Below are 20,092 nucleotides of genomic sequence, written 5' to 3'. Positions count from 1 at the left end.
TAGTATAGTTTGCGGGGATTTGAAGTTAAACAAAAAAAGCGTGCATACAAAAATACAATGTAAAAGTAGTAAAAAAAAGTTGGAGGGTTCATTTAAACTAAAATATGTTATACAAATATTTATTTAATATATTTTGCGGGCATTTGAATTTAAACAAAAAAAATGAATTTGACCGGTATACCAGCCAAACCGGCCGGTATACCGGTTGAACGACGAAGTTTGAATTCCACCGGTTCCGACCGGTAACCGATTAAATCGGACCGGTATACCGGAACCGTAGGCCAGCATTTACCGGTTAGCGATCGGATAGTTTAACCCTGCTCCCCTGCGGGCTGCGGCAGCGCCAGCGCCAGCGCCAGCGCCACCTCATTCCTTCGCTTTCGCATCGCCTGCCGCCGCCCAGCGCAAGGCCAAATGCCCGTCGCTCTCCTCTCTCGTCATCAAGCCCAGCAGCTGCAGCTCTGCCCTGCCCGTAAACCCTGCGGCTAATCACTCGACTTGTTTGTCCTTGAGCCGCGGCGATCAAAGGTTTCGCTGTCAAAGGCCCAGCACGGCAGCACCAGCAGCTGCAGCGACTTGTGCAGTTGTGTTTCCCTTGTAGAGTAGCTGAGCGGCTACAGTGACACCAGTTGTGTTACCCAATGGAGGCGAGCCTGCTTACGTGCCACTACAGGGCTATGCAATTTACTACTCGTACTGCACCTGCATAACCACTGGATCAGTATTGAAAGTGCCAGAGACTTTGCCATGAATTTGCACAAGGACGGGGTTGGGGGGCCGGTCTGTTTGTGGAGTCCACGTCCTTGCCAAGTCAGTGTGGGGTGAAAACCAGTGTTGCCCACGGCTGGCTTTCGCTTAGCCTTCCTCCAACGGTTCACGCTATATGGCCCCCACCCCAAGTAGGGGGGCTTTGGGGGGGAAATCTAATCATTCCCCCCAAAGCTCTCTATATACGAGGGGAGTTGAAACTCCCTCTATATATAGAGGGAGTTTCAACTCCCCTATATCTCTAATCACACCGTTTCTTTATGATATTAATCTCGTTTGAGTCCCGTAACATGATGATAATGCGTATTATGATAGTACAAATATTGTATGTTTTTTTAAATTAAAAAATGATAAATAAATAGTTAGTTAATGAGTGATAGTATATAGATGGAATAGATATGGGGAAATGGTTGGAGAGAAAGAGTTATAGGGGAGGAATTTTTTGGAGGGAGGTAGTAAAATATAGTAAATAGTACGTTTGGGGGGAGTTGGATGGGAGGAATGGTTAGAGATAGCCTTAGCAATTGCAAGCAAGTTAATGGCAGTTCTTTCTTCCGCTTTACTACTTTCAACAGGGGTGCACCTACGCGGTGCGGCGCAAGAGGAAAGCTCCAATGGAGCCTTTCGCGCCGTCCGATGGAGAGAGCCGATTGATTGGTCCAAAAGGCGCCCCAATGAAAGCTACTAATAGTACTGTTTCAAAAGGGCAGCCAATACCCAAAAAAAAGAAAAAAACTCTTTTTTGAGGGGCAAAGGAACTCAGCATGAACATGATGCTCTTCAACATGAGGAAAGCAACCAATATTGATCGCACCGGCTCCAATTTAACGCCCACCAATATCAATGTGCATCATATTTTTGGTGGGGGGGGGGGGGGGGGGGGCGAAACATGCTGTTCTTCAACGCGAGGGAAGAAATGTTGATCAGAATGGCTCCTAGTTAGCCACCACCAATATCACTGTGCATCATATTTTTAATAAAACAGAAAGTTCGTTGGTGGGGAAGGAGAGATGCACAACTGACGAAATCAAAGATGCTACTCCTAATGATTCGATTATTCAGGGAGATGGAACCCCACTAATGCAGGCAAGGCAACACGCTTAACGAACTTGGAAAAAAACAGTGGCTTTGCACAGATGCTTCCCTTTCCATGGTACTAGAGGAGAAGTGGCCAACGAGGCAGGCATAACTTGATGCCACCACCAATTGCAGACATGCCAAGCTTTATGCAAACTTTTGCTAAACAAACATCATCCCTAATTACCTAATCACGAGCACACAACAACAGTGCTGGTAAAAGTCAGTACCCAAACAGTTGACACCATGCAGAAATGGAAAGGAAACTTGTTCTCTTGCAAGAAGTTCATTGTTGAACCAAAGGAGCAAAAATATGGTACAGAGGAGGAAGAAGGCGGGGACTGGGGAGCTGAAATTGGATGAGATAGTGCTGATTTTACCCCCACTCCAATCCTCACATGCTCACCAGAGTGCAAGAAATTGAACAAAAGAAAGAAGAGGAAAAGGGCGTAGAGCAGAGGTGCTCTTGATCAAAACAGCTACTACTGGTACTGACCTTGACGAGACCCTCCTCCTTGGTGGTCTGGTCTCCTTCCTTCCCCTAATCTACAAGAACAGGCGAGCGGGCAGCCGGCTTAGTTCCAGGCGCCCCAGACCTTCTCCCCGATGAAGCGCACCAGCCTCCCCACCGTGCTCTTCTCGGCGCTGCCGCCGGTGCAGTCGCCCTCGCTGGCCACCGACGCGTCATCCTCGTCGCCGTCCATGCTGCTGGCCACTTCTTCCTCCTCGTCATCGCCGTCGCCCTCGTACTCGCCGTGGTGGTCCCTCCCGCCGTCGCAGCCCGGGTGGTGCTGGTGGTGGTCCGCGCTGGCGTCCACCTCCCCGGTGTCCTCGTAGTCGGCCGCGTCGCTGCCGCGACGCCCGCGGCGGCGGCGGCGTGAAGGGCCGCGGCGCGGAGGGCCCCCGCTCCCGCCGCCGCCGCCGCCCTCCTCGACGGCGTCGATGATGTGGTGGATGAGGTGGCGGTTGGGGGACGCGTCCCAGCGCGCCCAGAAGCTCTTGTAGCAGCCGAAGCAGCCGCAGCCCATCTCGGGCGGGTGGGGCCCGCGGCGGCGGCGCGGGCGGCCCCCCGCCGCGCCGCCGCAGGACAGCAGGTAGGCCAGCACCTCCTGCTCCTCCGCGGTCAGCGCGGACGCCAGGGCCAGCACGGCGGCCGGCAGCGCCGCGTCGGCCGGCGCCGGGTGCACCCGCCGCCCCTTCCCCTGGTAGAGCTTCTTCATCTCACTCACTCAAGCTCGCTCGCTCGCTCCCCAGTCCGCCTTAGGCAGCCGGGATTAGGTGCCCACCAACTGCTCGACGAAAAGCCGAACGGGGAGAGGCGACGGGCGGAGTTGGTGGTTAGGTGGCGACGGCTGCCGTCGGCTGAGACGTTGCTGTTCGGAGTAGCTGCGGGATGGCAGCAGCGCAGCTCGTGCCGCTTCCCCTCCTGCGGGTTTGCTGAGCTGAGCGAGGGTTTGCTGGGGGGGCTCTTGCCTTCTGGGGCTCAACAAGGAAGGAGAAAGGCAAGGGGGAGAAGGGGAGGGAGGTTGTGGAGTTGGGTTTGGTGGGGGGGGGGGGGGGGGGGGGGGGGCGGGGGGGACTGCCTCTAGCCTCTAGTACTTGGGATGGGGGATGGCGGATGGGTGGGAGGACCCACCGGATGGGAATCATCTGAGACGGGGAGAGGTTTCGCTTGGCTTGGCCTTCCCCTCCTCTTACCTTGGCTTGCCGTCCAATGGGGGCAGAGGAGGAGGATGTCCTGTTCCCGTGGTGGCGACGGCGCCGGCGACGGAGGTCATCCCTACGACCATGTAAACGGAGACGGTCCTCGTCTCACGTCAGGACCAGGGTTTCCAAATCCGACTAGTCCGGTCAAACTGCCGCCCTCCGGTAGCGGTTTACTGGACCGGTTTGATCGGAAACCGATAGAAACCAGTTGAATTCAAATCTAAATTTAAAATCGCATGTGCAATTGGTTAACCGGTTTACCGACCAGTATGACCTATTTGGGAATTTTTTATTTTTTTGAATTAAAATTTGAATTTTGAATTGGGGTCAGTAGACCGGTTTACCGGCCGGTATGACCGGTTCGGGAATTTTTATTTTTATTTTTTAAAATTTAAATTTAAATTTTGAATTGGAACCGATTTGATATCAGCCCAAACCGTAATCAAGTCAGACCGGTTCCCACCGGTTTCCTTAACCTGCTCAGGACAGAGCAGCGGCACGCCACACGGCTGTCTGCCTCTCTGGTGTGCATGTGTGCTCCTGCAGCAGACCGTGTGAGGGTCGATTTTTGTTTTTTTTCCCTCGAGTTCCAAGGACAACGCCCCACTCTTTGTAGTACACTATGCCCCGTTTAGTTGAGCGCCGTAAAGTTTTTAAAAAACTATCTTTTTATGTTTGAAGTATTAAACATAAATTAATCACAAAATAAATAACAGAACTCATCTGTAAATCGCGAGACGAATGTAATGAGTCTAATTAATCCGTCATTAGAGGTGTGTTACTATAGCATTACTGTAGCAATTTAGCGTCTGATTACGGACTAATTAGGTTCATTAGATTCGTCTCGCGATTTACAGGCAGTAATCGCAATGCGTTTTTTATTTCGTCTAGATTTAAGTCCAGATGGCGGAAAAAATTTGGAATTTTGATTTTTATAACTAAACAGGGCCTAGTACTCTACGTTGCAAAAGGACGTACGCCCCACTCTTTTCCTGCATGAGGCAGGTTCCCTGGCCCTGCACTGCACCTCAAGAACAGGAACGAAGATGACAGACACTGGCTGCTACCCGCAGGTGCCACACGCTGTGACAGTGTCAGTCGCTGATGCAGGCATGGCGCATGGCATGGGGAGCTCATGAGCCCAGAAGCAGCCGCCGGAGCTGTGAACCGATTTAAGGCCTCTCACGCGTTCCATTTAACGCCTTGTTCGGTTTCCCGTAGTTTCCCATAAAATTTAAGAGGTGGATTTTTTCCATATTTAAAATATTAAATATAAACTAATTATAAACTAATTACAGAACTAGTCCGTAAACTTCGAGACGAATTTTTTAGACTAAGTAATCGATAAGGTTACTGTATCAATTTAGTGTCTAATTATGGCCTAATTAGGCTCATTAGATTCATCTCATGATTTACAAGCAAACCATACAATTAGTTTTTTATTTCATCTATATTTAACACTCTATACATATAAGATTTATTTCAATGTGATATTTTTGGGTGTAAAATTTTTGGAACCGAGGCCTAAGGCCGCTGGAGCTGTGAACCTGGTCTACGTCCTTTTGCAATGTAGAGTACTAGTGTACTACAAAGAGTGGGGCGTTGTCCTTGGAACTCGAGGAAAAAAAAACAAAAATCTACCCTCAAACAGTCTGCTGCAGGAGCACACATGCACACGGCAAGAGCAAGGCAGCCGTCAGCAGCGTGGACAGGCCAGAAGCTGGCCCGTGGCCCAAGGCAAGCAGGCAGCCTGCACACAGGAGCCCGTCGCCCGGTTGAAGGGCGACAGGCCTCACCTATCGCCCGCCACTCCTCCAAGCACCTATTTTTAAATTTTTTTTTACAAATAGGTCCTGTCGCCGGCCACGGGTGCGACAGGCACGCTGTCGCCTCGTGGCCCCATTTCTGTAATTTTTCCAAATCGGTATATATTTTTGAATTTTTTTATTTTTAAATATAAAAAAGAAAAAAGCGCATGAAAAATGGTAGGTGTGGCCTTGGAGGCCCAGCCCAACGCAGATAGGTGAGACCTTGGAGGCCCAAGTCGGATCAACCTCATCTTCTTCTCTGAGATCATTCACCACACAAAAAACTGTGATGGGAGGAAAATCACCAGGAAAGATGAGTTTGGCAGTCCAGGATGGCTACAATGTGAATTTTTGCCGTCTCGAACAGTTGAACTTCCAGAAACAGACGGTTTTGACTAGGCCATTGCAGCTGCGCCACCTCGGGAGATTCCTCCTTCAGTCGTAGGGGTTCCTGAACTTCTTCAGGAGCTCCGGAATGTCGTAGGCCAGCATGTCATCGACGCCCTGAACCATCTTCGGCCTCAGCTTCTCGAACTTGTCGAAGTTGTACGAGCTCAGAAGCTCCCTGTACTCCTCCACGCTGGGGAAGTCCCCTGGCGGCAGGTGCAGCTCCTTCTGGACCTGCACGCCACGCCAGAAGCAAAAGTTCCAGATTCAGCTTCGGAGACAGTGTACATGGATGGATGGTTGCATACAGGCGTAGGGAATGAGAAGTGGGTCAGCTGTAACCTTGGCGAACTGTTCATCGAGGCTGTCGAGCAGCTTCTGCTGAGCCTTGGCCTTGCCCATCAGCGCAGGCATTTCTTTCTTCAGATGACTGACTATGTGTGCATGAACTTTGGCAGCCCTCGCGCGCTTCACAAATTCGTTGATCTGGCATTCCAAACGTCAAAAGATCGTTATTACAGGGCTTAGCACAAGCAAAAAAAAGCTGAAATAGAGAAAATGATTTCTGAATATGGTGATGTTTCTCACCCGGCGATCACAAGCTTTCTTGGGGATGTCGTTCAGGTCGGAGAGCAAGTCATCTTGTTCTTTCTGGAACAGCTCCATGCCCAGTGGGCCAGCAGCTGTCTCCCTGATCGACTTGTCGTTGAATGAACTAGAAGAGGCAATTAGTTTAGTGTTTCCAGTGACACCAATGCAGTCTTAGTAATACCTGATTGATAATTTGCCAAATGTTAGGTCTCTAGTGAGGATGGCCATACCCTATGTAGACACGCATAACTTCTGGTGTGTTCAGGACTTTCCCGAGAGACCATAATAGTGCTCCATACACTCTCATCAGCTGAAAAATATCCCGTCAGAAAACTGCGAATCGCTTAGAAGGGTTAACTGTTGAAATACAAAGTTCCAAAATAATAAGATATGTAGCTGTATGTTGTCGTATATTTCAAGACTATACGAATAGGAGCAAGAAAATAGAATATGCTGACGTGTTGAGGGAAAGGGAAAGGGAAAGGGAAAGGGCATGGGGCTAAGCAGGAATATTCACCTGTTGTGCATCAACTTGGTCGGCTTTGTTGAGAACTATGCGTATTTTGTCATCATGCCCACGGAGTGACCCAATCACACGCTTGAACTCATCGCTGATGTCAAGCTTATGTGGATCAAACAGGAGAAGAATAAGATCACATTTGGCCGCAAACCATGATGTAACTCCAGTGAAATCATAGCTGCGCTGTGTTCGCTGCTTTTCCCCTGATAAAACTCCAGGAGTATCCACGAAGGTTACATGTTCTAATAACTTCACAAGTAAATGGAAATGTCAGTTCTTGCCACAAAGAAGTCAAAGAAAGTGAAATAAAATACTCCGTGCAAGAGAAAGATTATACCGGATGAGGCATCTGAGAACACTCAAACTTTGACAAAAATGCTGTTCCGAAAGATGACAGGCCACTGTATGGCATGTCAGCTTGGACAGCAATTGTGTTTCCAGGAATGCATCTTTCATCAGGTCCAGACTGCGTGGGTGGAAACATTTGTTATAGGAATGAGAAGATGCTGGAGAAGAACCGTACTGAACGAAGCAAATTAGGATCGCTGTCTGAGAGAATTTACAGTGATGACAACAAATCTGTCTGTTGTAGGCTCTGGTCCAATATGAGCACCTGTCCAAGGAATATTGCAGATATTGTTAAGTATAAAATCAAAATATCATGTGAATAATGAACAATGGGTATATGATATATCTTTGTCACCTGGATAACTTGTCTTTAGTAAGTGCTTTATGAATGTTGTTTTTCCCGTGGAATATTGACCCAACAGCATGACCATTGGCTTCGCATCAAAATCACTGCTAGTCTACAAATACGAAACTTAAAAAAAACATGATTTGGAAACCACTAAAAAATAGATTTTGTAAACCATCGGATATTATTTTTTGCCATGCAATACTCTTACTAAAGCTGTAGAAATGTGCAATAAAAGAATGATATGGAAATGGTTTTAACGAAAAATTTGAAATACATTGTGTGCACAAGGGATCTCCCCTTTGACATCACACACGTCAAGAGGGTTTTTGGGTAATATCTGATAGATATCATTTTCTGCTAGTCTTTTGTTTATTTGCTATTATCCAACTATTTGTATGCTCAAATTGTGATCTTCTTAAATTTTGGCCGGAGATTATTTGTTTTTTCAAAAAATATGAAGAATACAGCTCAATACTTTACAGAAGATGTAGCTTTGTTGTCAAACAGAACTGGAGCGAGCAAAAAAGGGGTGATAATTACCAGCAAGGGAGATACAAAGTCTTGGAACTGGTAAGTTTTTTCCAGAGGCCTCAACTTCTCAATGTACGATTTCTTTAGCCCATCGACAATTGAAGTAACTGATTTTAAAGGAATCTGTAGAATTAATAAGTATAGTCATTGAGTACAATGTAAACACTGAAAAATAATACGTTTGAATCATTTCCGCACATCTAATTATTGCCGCACCTTCTTTCCTGACTTGGAGTTAAACCAGCTGGCTGGTATAGGTGATTCTGCTGGATGACATGCTGCATAATGAGTGAGAATGCCAGTAAGATCACAGAAACAATTTACAGAAGAGACAAAAAAAAGGTTATGTCATCCATTAGGTTTTAAGGTAACATCACGTACCAACAATAGCAGACTCGCCCTTGCTCCCAGAGTGCTTTTTCTTCAAGAAGAATCGTAAAGGAATAGAAAAGAGAGAAATAAATGAGGCTGTGTGCTATTTCTGCATTTTGATTCGAGTTAACTAAAAGGTAGCGTTGACATACTAGTTTTTTAGCCAGACCTTCCATTGTGGGGGGCTGCAACCTTTCCAAATCTGAAGGAAAAGAAAACAGTCAGCAAGGGCGAGTTAAATCTCCATTAGTAGTTAAATCTCCTTTGAATCTGCTGCACCTGCATTTGAAATGGTGTCTTGACTGATCTCATTCCCTGCTTGTGCGAGAGAAACCAGCTGCACGTTGCTCTCAGTTTAATATACCGTAGAAAAACAAGTCCATAATATGCAGAGATCAGATTAAAGCAGGCCAGATGTCAATGTAAGGTGTACAAAACCTGCATTGCAGTCATAAACTCGTAGAATCCAAGATACCCCTGACGTTTGGAGTCAGCGATTGCCCAAACCTAAAGATCCGAAGGAAACGTTTTAGTGACAGTGGTAAACAGAAAACAAGCCAGGGAACGCCCGAGCTGTAACGTTTGATCGTGTCGTGTTACAATGCACGCAGAATTGCGGATCATTTCTGTAATCTGTGCTGTGTGACTGAGGGATTATGCGTATTGAACACGCCAGCTCACCTGTTTCAGCTCGGGCTTGGAGAGATTGGACATGGCGAAGAACTTGAGCGCATCGTTCCCCGTCAGGCGCCCATCCCCGTCTTCGATCGCGCAACCATAACAGCGCCAATCAGATTTAGCAGCATTCATTGATCCGCAAGAAAGAGCAAAAGAATTCGACAGAGGGCGGCGCGATGGATCGCGGAGCAAACCTTCGTCGGCGAGGGAGAACCACCGGAGGTAGGTGTTGCGCTGCTCCTTGAGGTTCCATTTCTTGGGCGACGAGTCCGATCCCATCTCTCCCCCGGCTCGTTCACCTTCCTCTCGAGCCTGGTCCGGAGAGGAGAGGAGAGACGAGGAGAGGGAGGTGGCCCGGAGAGGCAGGCAGGCAACTGGTGCGTGGAGGAGAACGCCGCACGGGCAGAGGCGCGCGCGGGGGAGCGCCTTCCCGCGGGTTAATGGGGCTCGCCGCGGCGTTGCCCATCGGCTGCGCCGGGCGTTGGGCAGGTGGCGCCTTGAATGACCTGGCACCACAGTGGGCTGCAGCAGCAGGCCCGGGTTTTTGACATGAACGGCCCGGCCCAAAAGAACTCGGCGGGTTCGGCCCAAACCGTCCCGCGCTGGCGCCGTGGCACGACCCGGTCGGTCTCGCGGGGTTGCGGCGCGTTTGGGGGCGGTCAAAAGCGGGCCCGCCGCCATCGCCTCGTTTCACTCCCACCGCATGATCCCAGCGCGTCGCATCAAAAGGCGGTGCCCTCTCTCTCGGGCGGCGCGCGACTTGCGAGTGCGGGACCGAGACCACGCGCCGCGGTTCCTCTGGTCCCGCGCCCCGCGTGCGTGGCGGCGGCGGCCGCTCCCGCTGATCTGCGGGGCCGCGGCGGTTGCGGGGCCCACCGCCCCGGATGGCGATGGCCGATGGGTCGGCGCCTCGACGGCGGCTATGGTGCGCGGCCGGTGGGGAGCCCGTCGAGCCTGGGGTGGAGTGAGCCCTACGCGGCCGCCAATTGCCGATTTCTGCAGCTGGGCCGACGCACCGCACGGCACGGCAGGCGGCGGGGTTGCCCTGACCCTGAGCCACTCAGCCGTCGCCGTGACAAGTGGATCATTAGATTATTGATGGCCAGTTAGGGCTATACACCAATTAACCATGAATCGTTAGAACCCAACTTCATCCTGGATTGGGATGATTTCTGCCGTTGCAAATGCAAACCGAGCGTGAAGCCGTTCAGAGTAAAATCTGTGCCTTGAGACATGCCGATTCAACAGATGTCTTGTTTACCGCCACTCCACCTTCATCGGCATCGCTGCGGACGGTCGTATCCGAATCCCGCGTCAGATCAGACGGTGCCGCGGCATGGTTAATACGAGCGAGGAGCGACCCTTTTGCTTAGTGCGGCCGGCGTCTGGTCCACGTAGTAGTGGACAGCACAGCGACCCTGCAATACAAGTGGTAGTAGTAGTAGATGGCATGGCACACGATAGGGAGAGGCCGGGCCGAAAACAAATCGAAACGTGCTATTGCTGCTCGGGCGGCAACGAGACGCGGAGGAAGAGATCAAATCGGAAAAAGAAATCTATAATGGCGAGGCCAAGAGGGAGCGGGGGAAGGTGGGAGGCGGCTGCCCAAAGCGAGCCGCGCTGCGTCTCCTCCCACCACCACCACCACGCCTTCTTCTAATCCCACCCCCGCCTCTCCCCGACCGGACCAGACCACACCACACCACACCGCGTCCACATCCTCCCGCGCTTCTCCGCTCAGCCCGCGCGTTTCCGCTGAGGAGGGATAGCCGCGCGGCGCGTCGAGGGGTTTGTCTTTGATCGGGTAGCTGAGGCTGAGCGGGCGGGGCAGGATGATGCGCGACACGGCGGCCGTGGCCGTGGCGGCGCCGCGGTACAGGGGCGTGCGGAAGCGGCCGTGGGGCCGGTTCGCGGCGGAGATCCGCGACCCGGCGAAGCGCGCGCGCGTCTGGCTCGGCACCTTCGACTCCGCCGAGGCCGCGGCGCGCGCCTACGACGTCGCCGCGCGGACCCTGCGCGGCCCGCTCGCCAGGACCAACTTCCCCTGCGCCTCCTCCCGCCTCCCGCTGCCCTCCCGCCACCAAGGCGGCTGTGGCGGCGGCCTCGTCGCGCCGCCGCCCGCCGCGCCGACGTGCAGCTCCAGCTCCACCGTCGAGTCCTCCAGCGGACCCCGAGGGGCGCCCAGGGCTGCGGCGGCGGCGGCGCCTCGAATTCGGAGGCGTTCGGTGAAAAAGCCGCGGCCGGCAGCGCCCGACACCGACTGCCACAGCGACTGCGCCTCGTCGGCCTCCGTCGTGGACGACGGCGACGACGCCTCCACGGTCCGGTCGCGCGCGCCGTTCGACCTCAACGTCCCGGCGCCGGTGGACGGTGACCACGCCCTCGACCTCTGCACGGAGCTGCGGCTCTGAGCAATATGATCCTCGAACAACAACAACAGCAAAACATCGAAGGCGATTTTGCCCCGGTCTTCTTTCCTGACTAAATTCTGATATGATTGACTCGTGCTCGAGAGTTCTCGTTTTCTTTAACGCCTCTTGTATTTGGATCTGCTACCATCTTCTCTGCCCATTCTATTTGTACACCAGATAACATGTAAGATGTTCACGAATTAACACATATCTTTTCTTAAAAAATGAATTAACACGGATGTTGCTATAATTCTTGGAGTATTTTTGGAGATTTATTGTCTTGTGATTGAGGGCAGAAGCGATGTGGTTCGTGCATGTCATTTTCACTCCGCTCACTCATTGTTCTACGCCTCAAGCCAGAAGTAGAAGGTAAAATAGCTATTTTGACAGCCCATCTCGGATGATGGGAGTCAAGCCTCAAGCGGGATAGTGGAGTAGCACCAGGGCATGGAAGATACGAGCTAGAATAGAAGCAATTCCCGACGCCTCCTTTTCCCAGCACCCCTGACCCATTGCATTGCGTTGCGTTGGTGTCAACTAGAGGAAGAAAGCTACGATTGTGTTGTGTGATAAGAGAACCAGCTACACCGAGATCGTTTGGATAAGTATCGACTAGTAGGCCGTGTTACACAATGTGCCATTCTTATAAGAGGCAGTCTGAGTCGATCGATCAGTAAGTGGTTGGGTGTAGTACTGGTGCATTTGCATCTCAATTACATAGTACACTCTACCGTGATGCCCATTATTTGCTTCTTTGCCTACCTCTGATGCCTCTGCGTAACTACGGCCTATTCGCTTTTACGTTTATAGTCTCCTCTCCTATAAGCTATGAGCAAGACAATTCGCATCCGTATAAAAATATACAAAATAGCCATGGACACATGATGAGTGATACGTTTGTTTGATCGTATTCGAATTACTAAAGTTAAGCACGATTCTTGTGCGACTACATATGTTGCAAATTAAAAGTTGTTTTAATTTTTCTATTACATAATTTTATTTTATTATTAGTAGTGTTCGGTACTAATTGTTGCGGCAGCTGCAGCTACGGTACATCCTGCTTGCATTGGCTGGGCTTTGAATCTTTGCAGCAGCCGAACGACTACTTGGCTGGACTGTGCAGCTGCAGCCCGCTACGATAATCTGAAGTGAACCGGCCTATTATTTAGACATAGTTTATCTCTTGATGTGTAGCAGAAATTATTAATCTAAAAAGGTCAAAACGATTTATTTGGTCGCATGTTCAAGCAAGTACGAATACAGAGAAGGCGATTTTGCTCCATTCTTCTTTTCCTGACCATACTCTGATGTGATTGACTCGTGCTAGAGAGAGGCAGTGCTACTACGATTCTGTACGCGATATGAATGGCGATAGATGGATGATTTCTGCAAAGCTATGCAGTGTTCAGGTCAGATCGTCGAGAGTTTTTTTTTTCGCCCATTCTTCTCCGCCCATTCTGTTTCTACACCACACCGGAAATAATATCTAAGATGCTCATGAATTAACACGGATCTTTTCTGCAAAAAAAAACTAACACAAATGTTGCTATAATTCTTGAAGAATTATTGATGTAGTTCATGCATGATGTCGTTTTCGCTCCATGATTTCTTGTTTGCATATCAAAAATTTAACATGCTCCATCATTGTTTTATGCCGCCCTGTTTGGGATTTCGGTTGATTATTACGAGCATTTTATCATAACCTACTTACAGCATAACCATATGCATTTCAACCTTTCGATTTGAAAAAATCGATAATGGTTGGAACCTTTTCCAAGAACAACGAGTAACCAGGAGGAGGAAAGTAGATGATGTACCATGGCCAGGTCAGTGGCTCGTGTGGTGCAAGCACCCCTTGTTCACTTGCTTGGCCCTTTTCTTAGCCTAGCTTAGATGATGGAAAACTGGCGGCTAAGTGGGATGGATGTGTTCATCCGCGTTTTCACGGTGCTTGGTTTTTCAGCTTAACTAGAGCGTGACTATGCGAACTAGGATGCCTCATTCGGGAAACCAATGAGGCCCAACGCATGAGCGCCTCCTCCCACGACAGCCAAACAAAAGTAGTTCCCGACGCCTCCTCTTTCCAGTAGGCCAGCACCCCGGACTCCCCATCCCATTACGTTGCGTGTCGTTGGTGTTAACTGGGTGAAGAAGAAGCTATGTGATGTGTGATATGAAAACCAGCTACACAAGCCTTTGGATAACTATGGACTAGTAGGTTGTGTGTACATGATGTGCCTTTTCTTATAAAATCCAGTTTCAGTTGATCAGCAAGTGGTTGGGTGTAGTATAGGTGCATTTGCATCTCAATTACACTAGGCAATGATGCCATTATTTGTTCCTTTATCTTTCCTCCGATGCATGTGCATAACTACAGCCGATCCTCTTTCAACTTTGTAGTTTCCTCTCATGTGACCAATGACCATTCACATCCGAATGTACGAAATATCCATGGACACATGAGAATGATGCGTTTGATCAAATTCAAATTACCAAACTTTGGCAGCATTTTTGTATTACTGCATCATTTTAGCTTTTTCAGATACATGATATTCTGAACATCAGCCGAACGACTACTTGGCAGGGCTGCGCAGGTGCAGCTACAGCTCGCCATGATATTCTGAAGTGAACCGTCCTATTATTTAGACATAGTTTATATCTTGATATGTAGCAGAAATTATGAATCTAAAAAGATCAAAACGATTTATTTGGCGACAAGTTCAAGCAAGTACGAATACAGAGATGGTGATTTTGCTCCATTCTTCTTTTCCTGACCAAACTCTGATATGATTGACTCGTGCTCGAGAGAGAGCCGGTACTACTATTGTTGTACGCGTTATGAATGGCGATAGATGGATGATTTCTGCAAAGCTTTGCAGTGTTCAGGTCAGATCGTCGAGAGTTTTCGTTTTTTTTTTCAGGCCTCATGTATTTGGATTTGCTACCATCTTCTCTGCCCATTCTATTTGTACACCAGATAACATGTAAGATGTTCACGAATTAACATAGAGACCTTTCATGCAAAAATTAACACGAATGTTGCTATAATTCTTGAAGTGTTTTTGGGGATTTATTGTCTTGTAATGGAGGGCAGAAGCGATGTGGTTCTTATATGTCGTTTTCACTCCATGATTTCTTCTTTGCGGTCCGAAACCGAAAATCCAACGTGCTCACTCATTGTTTTACGCCGCCGCGTTTGGGATTTCGGTTGATTATTACGAGCATTTCAACCTTTCGAGATGAAGTGATTTTTGGGTCAAATCGGGTCGCTACAATGACCTACAACGAAGCAGCAAGAATGAGGCTGAGCCAGGCTCCCAAGATGTTGCATAGCTCTCTTGACAGCCTATCTCAGATGATGTAAAACGAGCAGTCCTCGGAGCTTGCTCCTTCAGCTCAACCACCACGAGATGACCATGCGACAGCTCAACCAATAAGGCCCAACGCACGAGCGCCTCCTCCCACGACAGCCAAACAGAAACAGTTCCTGACGCCTCCTCTTCCCAGCACCCGCTTCATCCCATCGCGTTGTGTGTCGTTGGTGTTAACAGAAGGGAGAAGAAGCTATGTGATATGTGACATGAGGACCAGCTACATGATCGTTCGGATAAGTATCGACTAGCAGGCTATACTACACGATGTGCCATTTTTATAAAGAGAGTCGATCGGCAAGTGGTTGGGTGCAGTACAGGTGCATTTGCATCTCAATCACACTAGGCGATGATGCCATTATTTGCTTCTGTGCCTTCCTCCGATGTCTCTGCATATAAGGCCGGTCCGCTTCCAAGTTTGCAGTTTCCTTTCTTAGTGTAACCGGTGTATTGTATATCTTGGTGACTTGGTGCGTAATAAATAATATATATTATAAATCTAAAAAACCAAAACGATAGGAGCATGTTAGAGCGAGAGTACGAACATTAACATAGCGATTCAGAATTCAAATACGAACCCTTCTTCTTTTTCTTCTTTCTACTAGTGAAAATGCACGTGCCGCATGCACGTGTTAAAATTAAATTGTTTAAAAATACTTGGAATGCATAGAACTACTATAAAAGATATCGTCAATAAATAACTTATGATGCCATATAAATACTTTCATTTTCTAAATAGATGCACTAATTATATTATATTATGGTGAATCAGGTGAAATGAAACAATAATCATCTGATTTGGTAACTTATGATGCCATATATATATATATATACACACTTTCATTTTCTAATGATCAATATGCTAGATATTCTTTTAAAATCAAACTTAGATAGCCATCCAAATATTATTCTTTTGTTTTCTTTCCGCATAACATAATAAAATGCAACGACATTTGCTTTCCAATCACGACGCCTCCACACGAATTATGGATTCTGATTGAAAGGATTACCTTAGCACACTGCATGCATCCTTATATCCATATTACTCCCTTTGTCCTAGAATATAGTTATGTTTAAGTTTTACTTCCCAAATTAAAACTTTTAAACTTTAATTATGGATAGTAAAAAAGTCATAAAGATTGATAACATAAAAGTTGTGAAGGTTTGAATGGACTGAGATCTTCTAGTTGCTAGTTTATCAGATTTGAAGATTCACGAGTTTTCATTGCAAATTTCTATGGAGTCGCGGCTCTGTCTAGAACGCTAGAATTTTCTAGACTCCTGTAGCGAATAACCAACTTCTTGTAAGTTTTCTATTTATTTGTGAACTATGAAGACAATGAAATGATTTTGTTGAGCAATATCAGCGCGAGCTGGGCTGGCAGTCGCTGCAAGGTGCCAAAGGGTCATTGCGCTCTATTCGGCTCGCTGTGGCTGGTGTTAATTTGTTATAAGAGAGTACTGAACCAAGGCATCTTGAGTTGTATTTCCATGATGATGATCCTTCGCTCGAGCTTCGTTATCGAAGATGTCGAGAGGAATGCCTAAGGAAAGACAAGGAAGTCATCGACAGGTTGGTTGCGATCATGCATGGCAACCCATACTCAGAGCATCTTAGGACTATGGGTACAGTTGATTATCTGGATGATTATCGTGTGGAATTGAATCTTGACCAACGGTTGGACCAGCGAACCTACAATGTACCTCTCACGTCAGAGGTTGCTGCGGTTTGGATAGAGGGTAGCGAGCGACATGGGCAGTTCGAGAATAGTGTTGTACTCCAGGGGAAGGATAGATCTATTCACGGCATTCGATCGTATCATGGTTGTTATGATGCGCTGTCGTACCCAGTATTCTTCCCTAGGGGTGAGCTTGGGTGGCACAATTACATCCCAAAGGTGGGAGTCTCAATGGAGCAAGTAAATGCTGCTCTTGAAGACCGTAAGGCACGTGCAGGCGGCGAGGATCTAGGTACATTATCGAACACATTTATTTATTATTTATTTTGAAGACTTTTTTGGATGGTTTACTAATTACAGTTACATTCTCCATTCGTGTAGGGAGTCCTGGGAATTTATGCGTATCAGTGCGGGACTACTACTGCTATAAATTTCAAATGCGTCCTGGCATTTTTAACCCAATACTTTCGGCAAGCGATTTTCCAACAATTTGCTGTTGATACATATGTTAAGATTGAAAGCTCTCAATTAGATTACATCAGAAACAATCAGGACAGTATCAGAGCCGATCAGTACTAGGGTCTTGTCGATAGTTTGAACACTGGTGAGGGCCGAGGCGATGCTGTTGGAAGACGTACTGTTCTTTCTACGTCGTTCATCGGAGGTCCTCATGACATGAGGCGTCGGTACATGGATGCAACGGCCTTGGTACGCAGGTACGGTAAACCAGATATCTTCCTGACAATGACCTGCAATCCTAATTGGAATGAGATCAGGAATGAGCTGTACCCAGGCCAATCAGCCCAGGATCGGCCAGATCTTGTAACTCGTGTGTTCAGGGCGAAGTTGGAGGCTATGAAAAAGAAGTTGTTGAAGAATGATATACTTGGAAAGGTTCGGGCATACGTGTATGTTGTGGAGTTTCAAAAGAGGGGTCTACCACATGCTCACTTTTTGCTCATAATGAAAAGGAAATGGAAACTCACATGTCCGGAGCAGTACGATCGACTTATATCTGCTGAGCTGCCAAACAAGAAAAAAATATCCAGAGCTATACAAGATGGTGGCTAAGCATATGATGCATGGGCCGTGCGGTGTGCTAAACCCAAATTGCCCATGTACTAAGGGACGTTCTTCATGCAAGAATCACTATCCACGTCCCTTCGCGGAGTCCACCTCACAGGGGAAAGATTCTTATCCTATATATCATCGTCGTGATAATAGGTGTAAAGAAAAGATTCGAGGTTATGAACTGGACAATCGGTGGGTTGTGCCTTATAACCCGCACCTACTGCGTGCGTTCGATTGTCACATAAATGTTGAGGCATGTAGCAGCATTAAATCAGTAAAGTATCTATTCAAGTATGTATACAAAGGTCACGATCGGGCTTCCATAGTAGTTAGGGAGTCAGGCCAGGCTGACAAAGAAGGGAACATAGATGAGATCAAGGCATATAGAGATGCTCGATGGGTGACCCCTCCAGAGGCGTTGTGGAGGATATATGGTTTTGATATTAGTAAGAATTATCCGCCCGTACAACAACTTCAGCTGCTTCTTCCAGACATGCACATGGTGTCATTTCACAATCGACAAAAGATTGAACATATTGTTAATAAACCAGGCACCGATGAATCCATGCTGACAGCTTATTTTAAAGCAAACAGAGAGCATGAGTTTGCTCGCAACATTTTGTACATTGATTTCCCAGAATTTTTCACATGGCAGTCTGATGGAAAATTTTGGCGCCCAAGGGAACGAGCTAATACTGGGCAAGTTGGGAGGATCGTATCAGCTCATCCAGCTGAAGGTGAACGCTACTATCTTCGAATTCTCCTAAACCATGTGGCTGGAGCAACTTCATATGAAGATTTGAGAACTGTTCATGGTGTAATTCAGCCTTCTTTTTGTGAAGCTACCGAGAAAAGAGGATTAATGGAGGAAGACAACTCACTTGATGAGTGTCTTTCTGAAGCTGCGACATATCAGATGCCATCATCACTACGAAGGCTTTTTGCAACAATATTGGTATTTTGTGAACCGAGCGATGTATTCGCACTCTGGCAAAAACACCTGGATGCAATGTCTGAAGATTATCGTCGCAACAATCCTTCAGATGCTATCGTTGGGCAGATGGTCCTAATTGATATTAGAAACATGCTGCAATCAATGGGGAAGGAAATAAAACCATTCCCTCTCCCTGAGATTGATAACACTTATGATGACGCTTGTGGTGTTCCACGTGAGATATTCGAGGAATCAAATATAGAGAGCATCGAGGATGATGTGGTCTTACCAGACTCCCTTAATAACGAGCAGAGGGCTGCTTATGATGAGATATTGTCATCTATTGATTCCAAAGATGGCGGGTTGGTTTTTGTGGATGGCCCGGGTGGCACCGGAAAAACATTCTTGTATAGGGCTTTGCTTGCCAAAGTCCGCAGTCAAAACAAGATTGCTGTTGCGACTGCTACATCTGGGATTGCTGCGTCCATAATGCCCGGTGGGAGAACAGCACATTCACATTTCAAGATCCCACTTACCATTGAAAGTGGAGGATATTGTAGTTTCACTAAACAAAGTGGTACAACGACTCTTCTACGCACTGCATTTTTGATTATTTGGGATGAGGTTTCTATAACCAAGAAACAGGCAGTGGAGGCGTTGGACAATAGCATGCGCGATATAATGGATAGGCCGGATTTGCCTTTTTGGTGGGAAGACTGTTGTATTTGGGGGAGATTTTAGGCAGGTCCTACCGGTTGTCAGGAAGGGGTCGAGGGCTCAGATAGTGGATGCTTCGTTACGCAGATCATACCTGTGGGGTTACACGCATCACCTAAAGCTTGTGCACAACATGAGAGCTCATAGTGACCCGTGGTTTGCTGAATATCTTTTGCGCATTGGCAACGGAATAGAGGAGAGCAATGCTGATGGTGAAGTTCATCTCCCAGACGAAATTTGCGTACCGTATACTAGAGATGACAATGATCTTGATAGATTAATTCAATATATCTTCCCTAACTTTAATGAGAACATGGCAGACAGGGACTACATCACTTTGAGAGCTATTTTGTCCACACGCAATGATTGGGTTGATAATATTAATATTAATATGAAGATGATTGGATCTTTCCAAGGTGGGGAGGTGGAGTATTATAGTTTTGATTTTGCTGTGGATGATCCACACAACTACTATCCATCGGAGTTTCTTAACACGCTCACACCTAATAGATTGCCTCCACATGCGTTAAAGCTAACGGTAGGTTGTCCAATAATATTGCTTCGGAACATTGATCCTGCTAATGGTTTATGTAATGGTACGAGGTTGGTTGTCCATGGTTTCCAAAGAAATACTATCGATGCTGAAATCGTGTTGGGCCAGCATGCTGGAAAACGAGTTTTCCTCCCTCGGATACCCTTATGCCCCTCTGATGATGAGATGTTCCCGTTTCAATTCAAAAGAAAACAGTTTCCTATCCGACTCAGTTTTGCCA

The 20,092-nt window shown here is 47.6% G+C and overlaps 3 protein-coding genes across 3 annotated transcripts; 1 reads left to right on the top strand and 2 right to left on the bottom strand.

Moving 5' to 3' along the window:
• Positions 1 to 2,059: 2,059 nt before the first annotated feature.
• LOC120683824 lies at positions 2,060 to 3,391 on the bottom strand. The gene has a single exon (XM_039965919.1). The coding sequence runs from the start codon at positions 3,063 to 3,065 to the stop codon at positions 2,421 to 2,423; it is 645 nt and encodes a 214-aa protein (XP_039821853.1). The 5' UTR covers positions 3,066 to 3,391; the 3' UTR covers positions 2,060 to 2,420.
• A 2,141-nt stretch (positions 3,392 to 5,532) lies between these two features.
• On the bottom strand, positions 5,533 to 9,608 carry LOC120683816 (EH domain-containing protein 1-like). Its single transcript, XM_039965907.1, has 16 exons — positions 9,331 to 9,608; positions 9,140 to 9,219; positions 8,897 to 8,965; positions 8,738 to 8,795; positions 8,611 to 8,660; positions 8,468 to 8,507; positions 8,303 to 8,364; positions 8,096 to 8,209; positions 7,562 to 7,664; positions 7,422 to 7,471; positions 7,196 to 7,324; positions 6,856 to 7,107; positions 6,569 to 6,648; positions 6,336 to 6,462; positions 6,090 to 6,233; positions 5,533 to 5,981 (listed from the first exon to the last, which is right to left on the bottom strand). Exons 1-16 carry the CDS (start codon positions 9,413 to 9,415, stop codon positions 5,796 to 5,798), a joined length of 1,629 nt encoding a protein of 542 aa, XP_039821841.1. The 5' UTR covers positions 9,416 to 9,608; the 3' UTR covers positions 5,533 to 5,795.
• A 1,056-nt stretch (positions 9,609 to 10,664) lies between these two features.
• LOC120683676 (ethylene-responsive transcription factor 7-like) lies at positions 10,665 to 11,808 on the top strand. Its single transcript, XM_039965768.1, has one exon. The coding sequence runs from the start codon at positions 10,969 to 10,971 to the stop codon at positions 11,545 to 11,547; it is 579 nt and encodes a 192-aa protein (XP_039821702.1). The 5' UTR covers positions 10,665 to 10,968; the 3' UTR covers positions 11,548 to 11,808.
• The last annotated feature ends 8,284 nt before the right edge of the window (positions 11,809 to 20,092 follow it).

The sequence above is a fragment of the Panicum virgatum genome, chromosome 7N (assembly GCF_016808335.1).
Source record: "Panicum virgatum strain AP13 chromosome 7N, P.virgatum_v5, whole genome shotgun sequence".
NCBI classification, from domain to species: domain Eukaryota; kingdom Viridiplantae; phylum Streptophyta; class Magnoliopsida; order Poales; family Poaceae; genus Panicum; species Panicum virgatum.
Note: the sequence above shows the minus strand (reverse complement) of the source record. Positions and strands in the feature narration are given on the sequence as shown.

Coding starts and splice junctions, on each gene's coding strand:
- LOC120683824 (XM_039965919.1), bottom strand. CDS start 3,065: ATGAAGAAGCTCTACCAGGGGAAGGGGCGGCGGGTGCACCCGGCGCCG.
- LOC120683816 (XM_039965907.1), bottom strand. CDS start 9,415: ATGGGATCGGACTCGTCGCCCAAGAAATGGAACCTCAAGGAGCAGCGC. Junction 8,966..9,139: donor CCAAGCCCGAGCTGAAACAG/GTGAGCTGGCGT, acceptor TCGGATCTTTAG/GTTTGGGCAATCGCTGACTC. Junction 8,365..8,467: donor GGGCGAGTCTGCTATTGTTG/GTACGTGATGTT, acceptor CTCATTATGCAG/CATGTCATCCAGCAGAATCA.
- LOC120683676 (XM_039965768.1), top strand. CDS start 10,969: ATGATGCGCGACACGGCGGCCGTGGCCGTGGCGGCGCCGCGGTACAGG.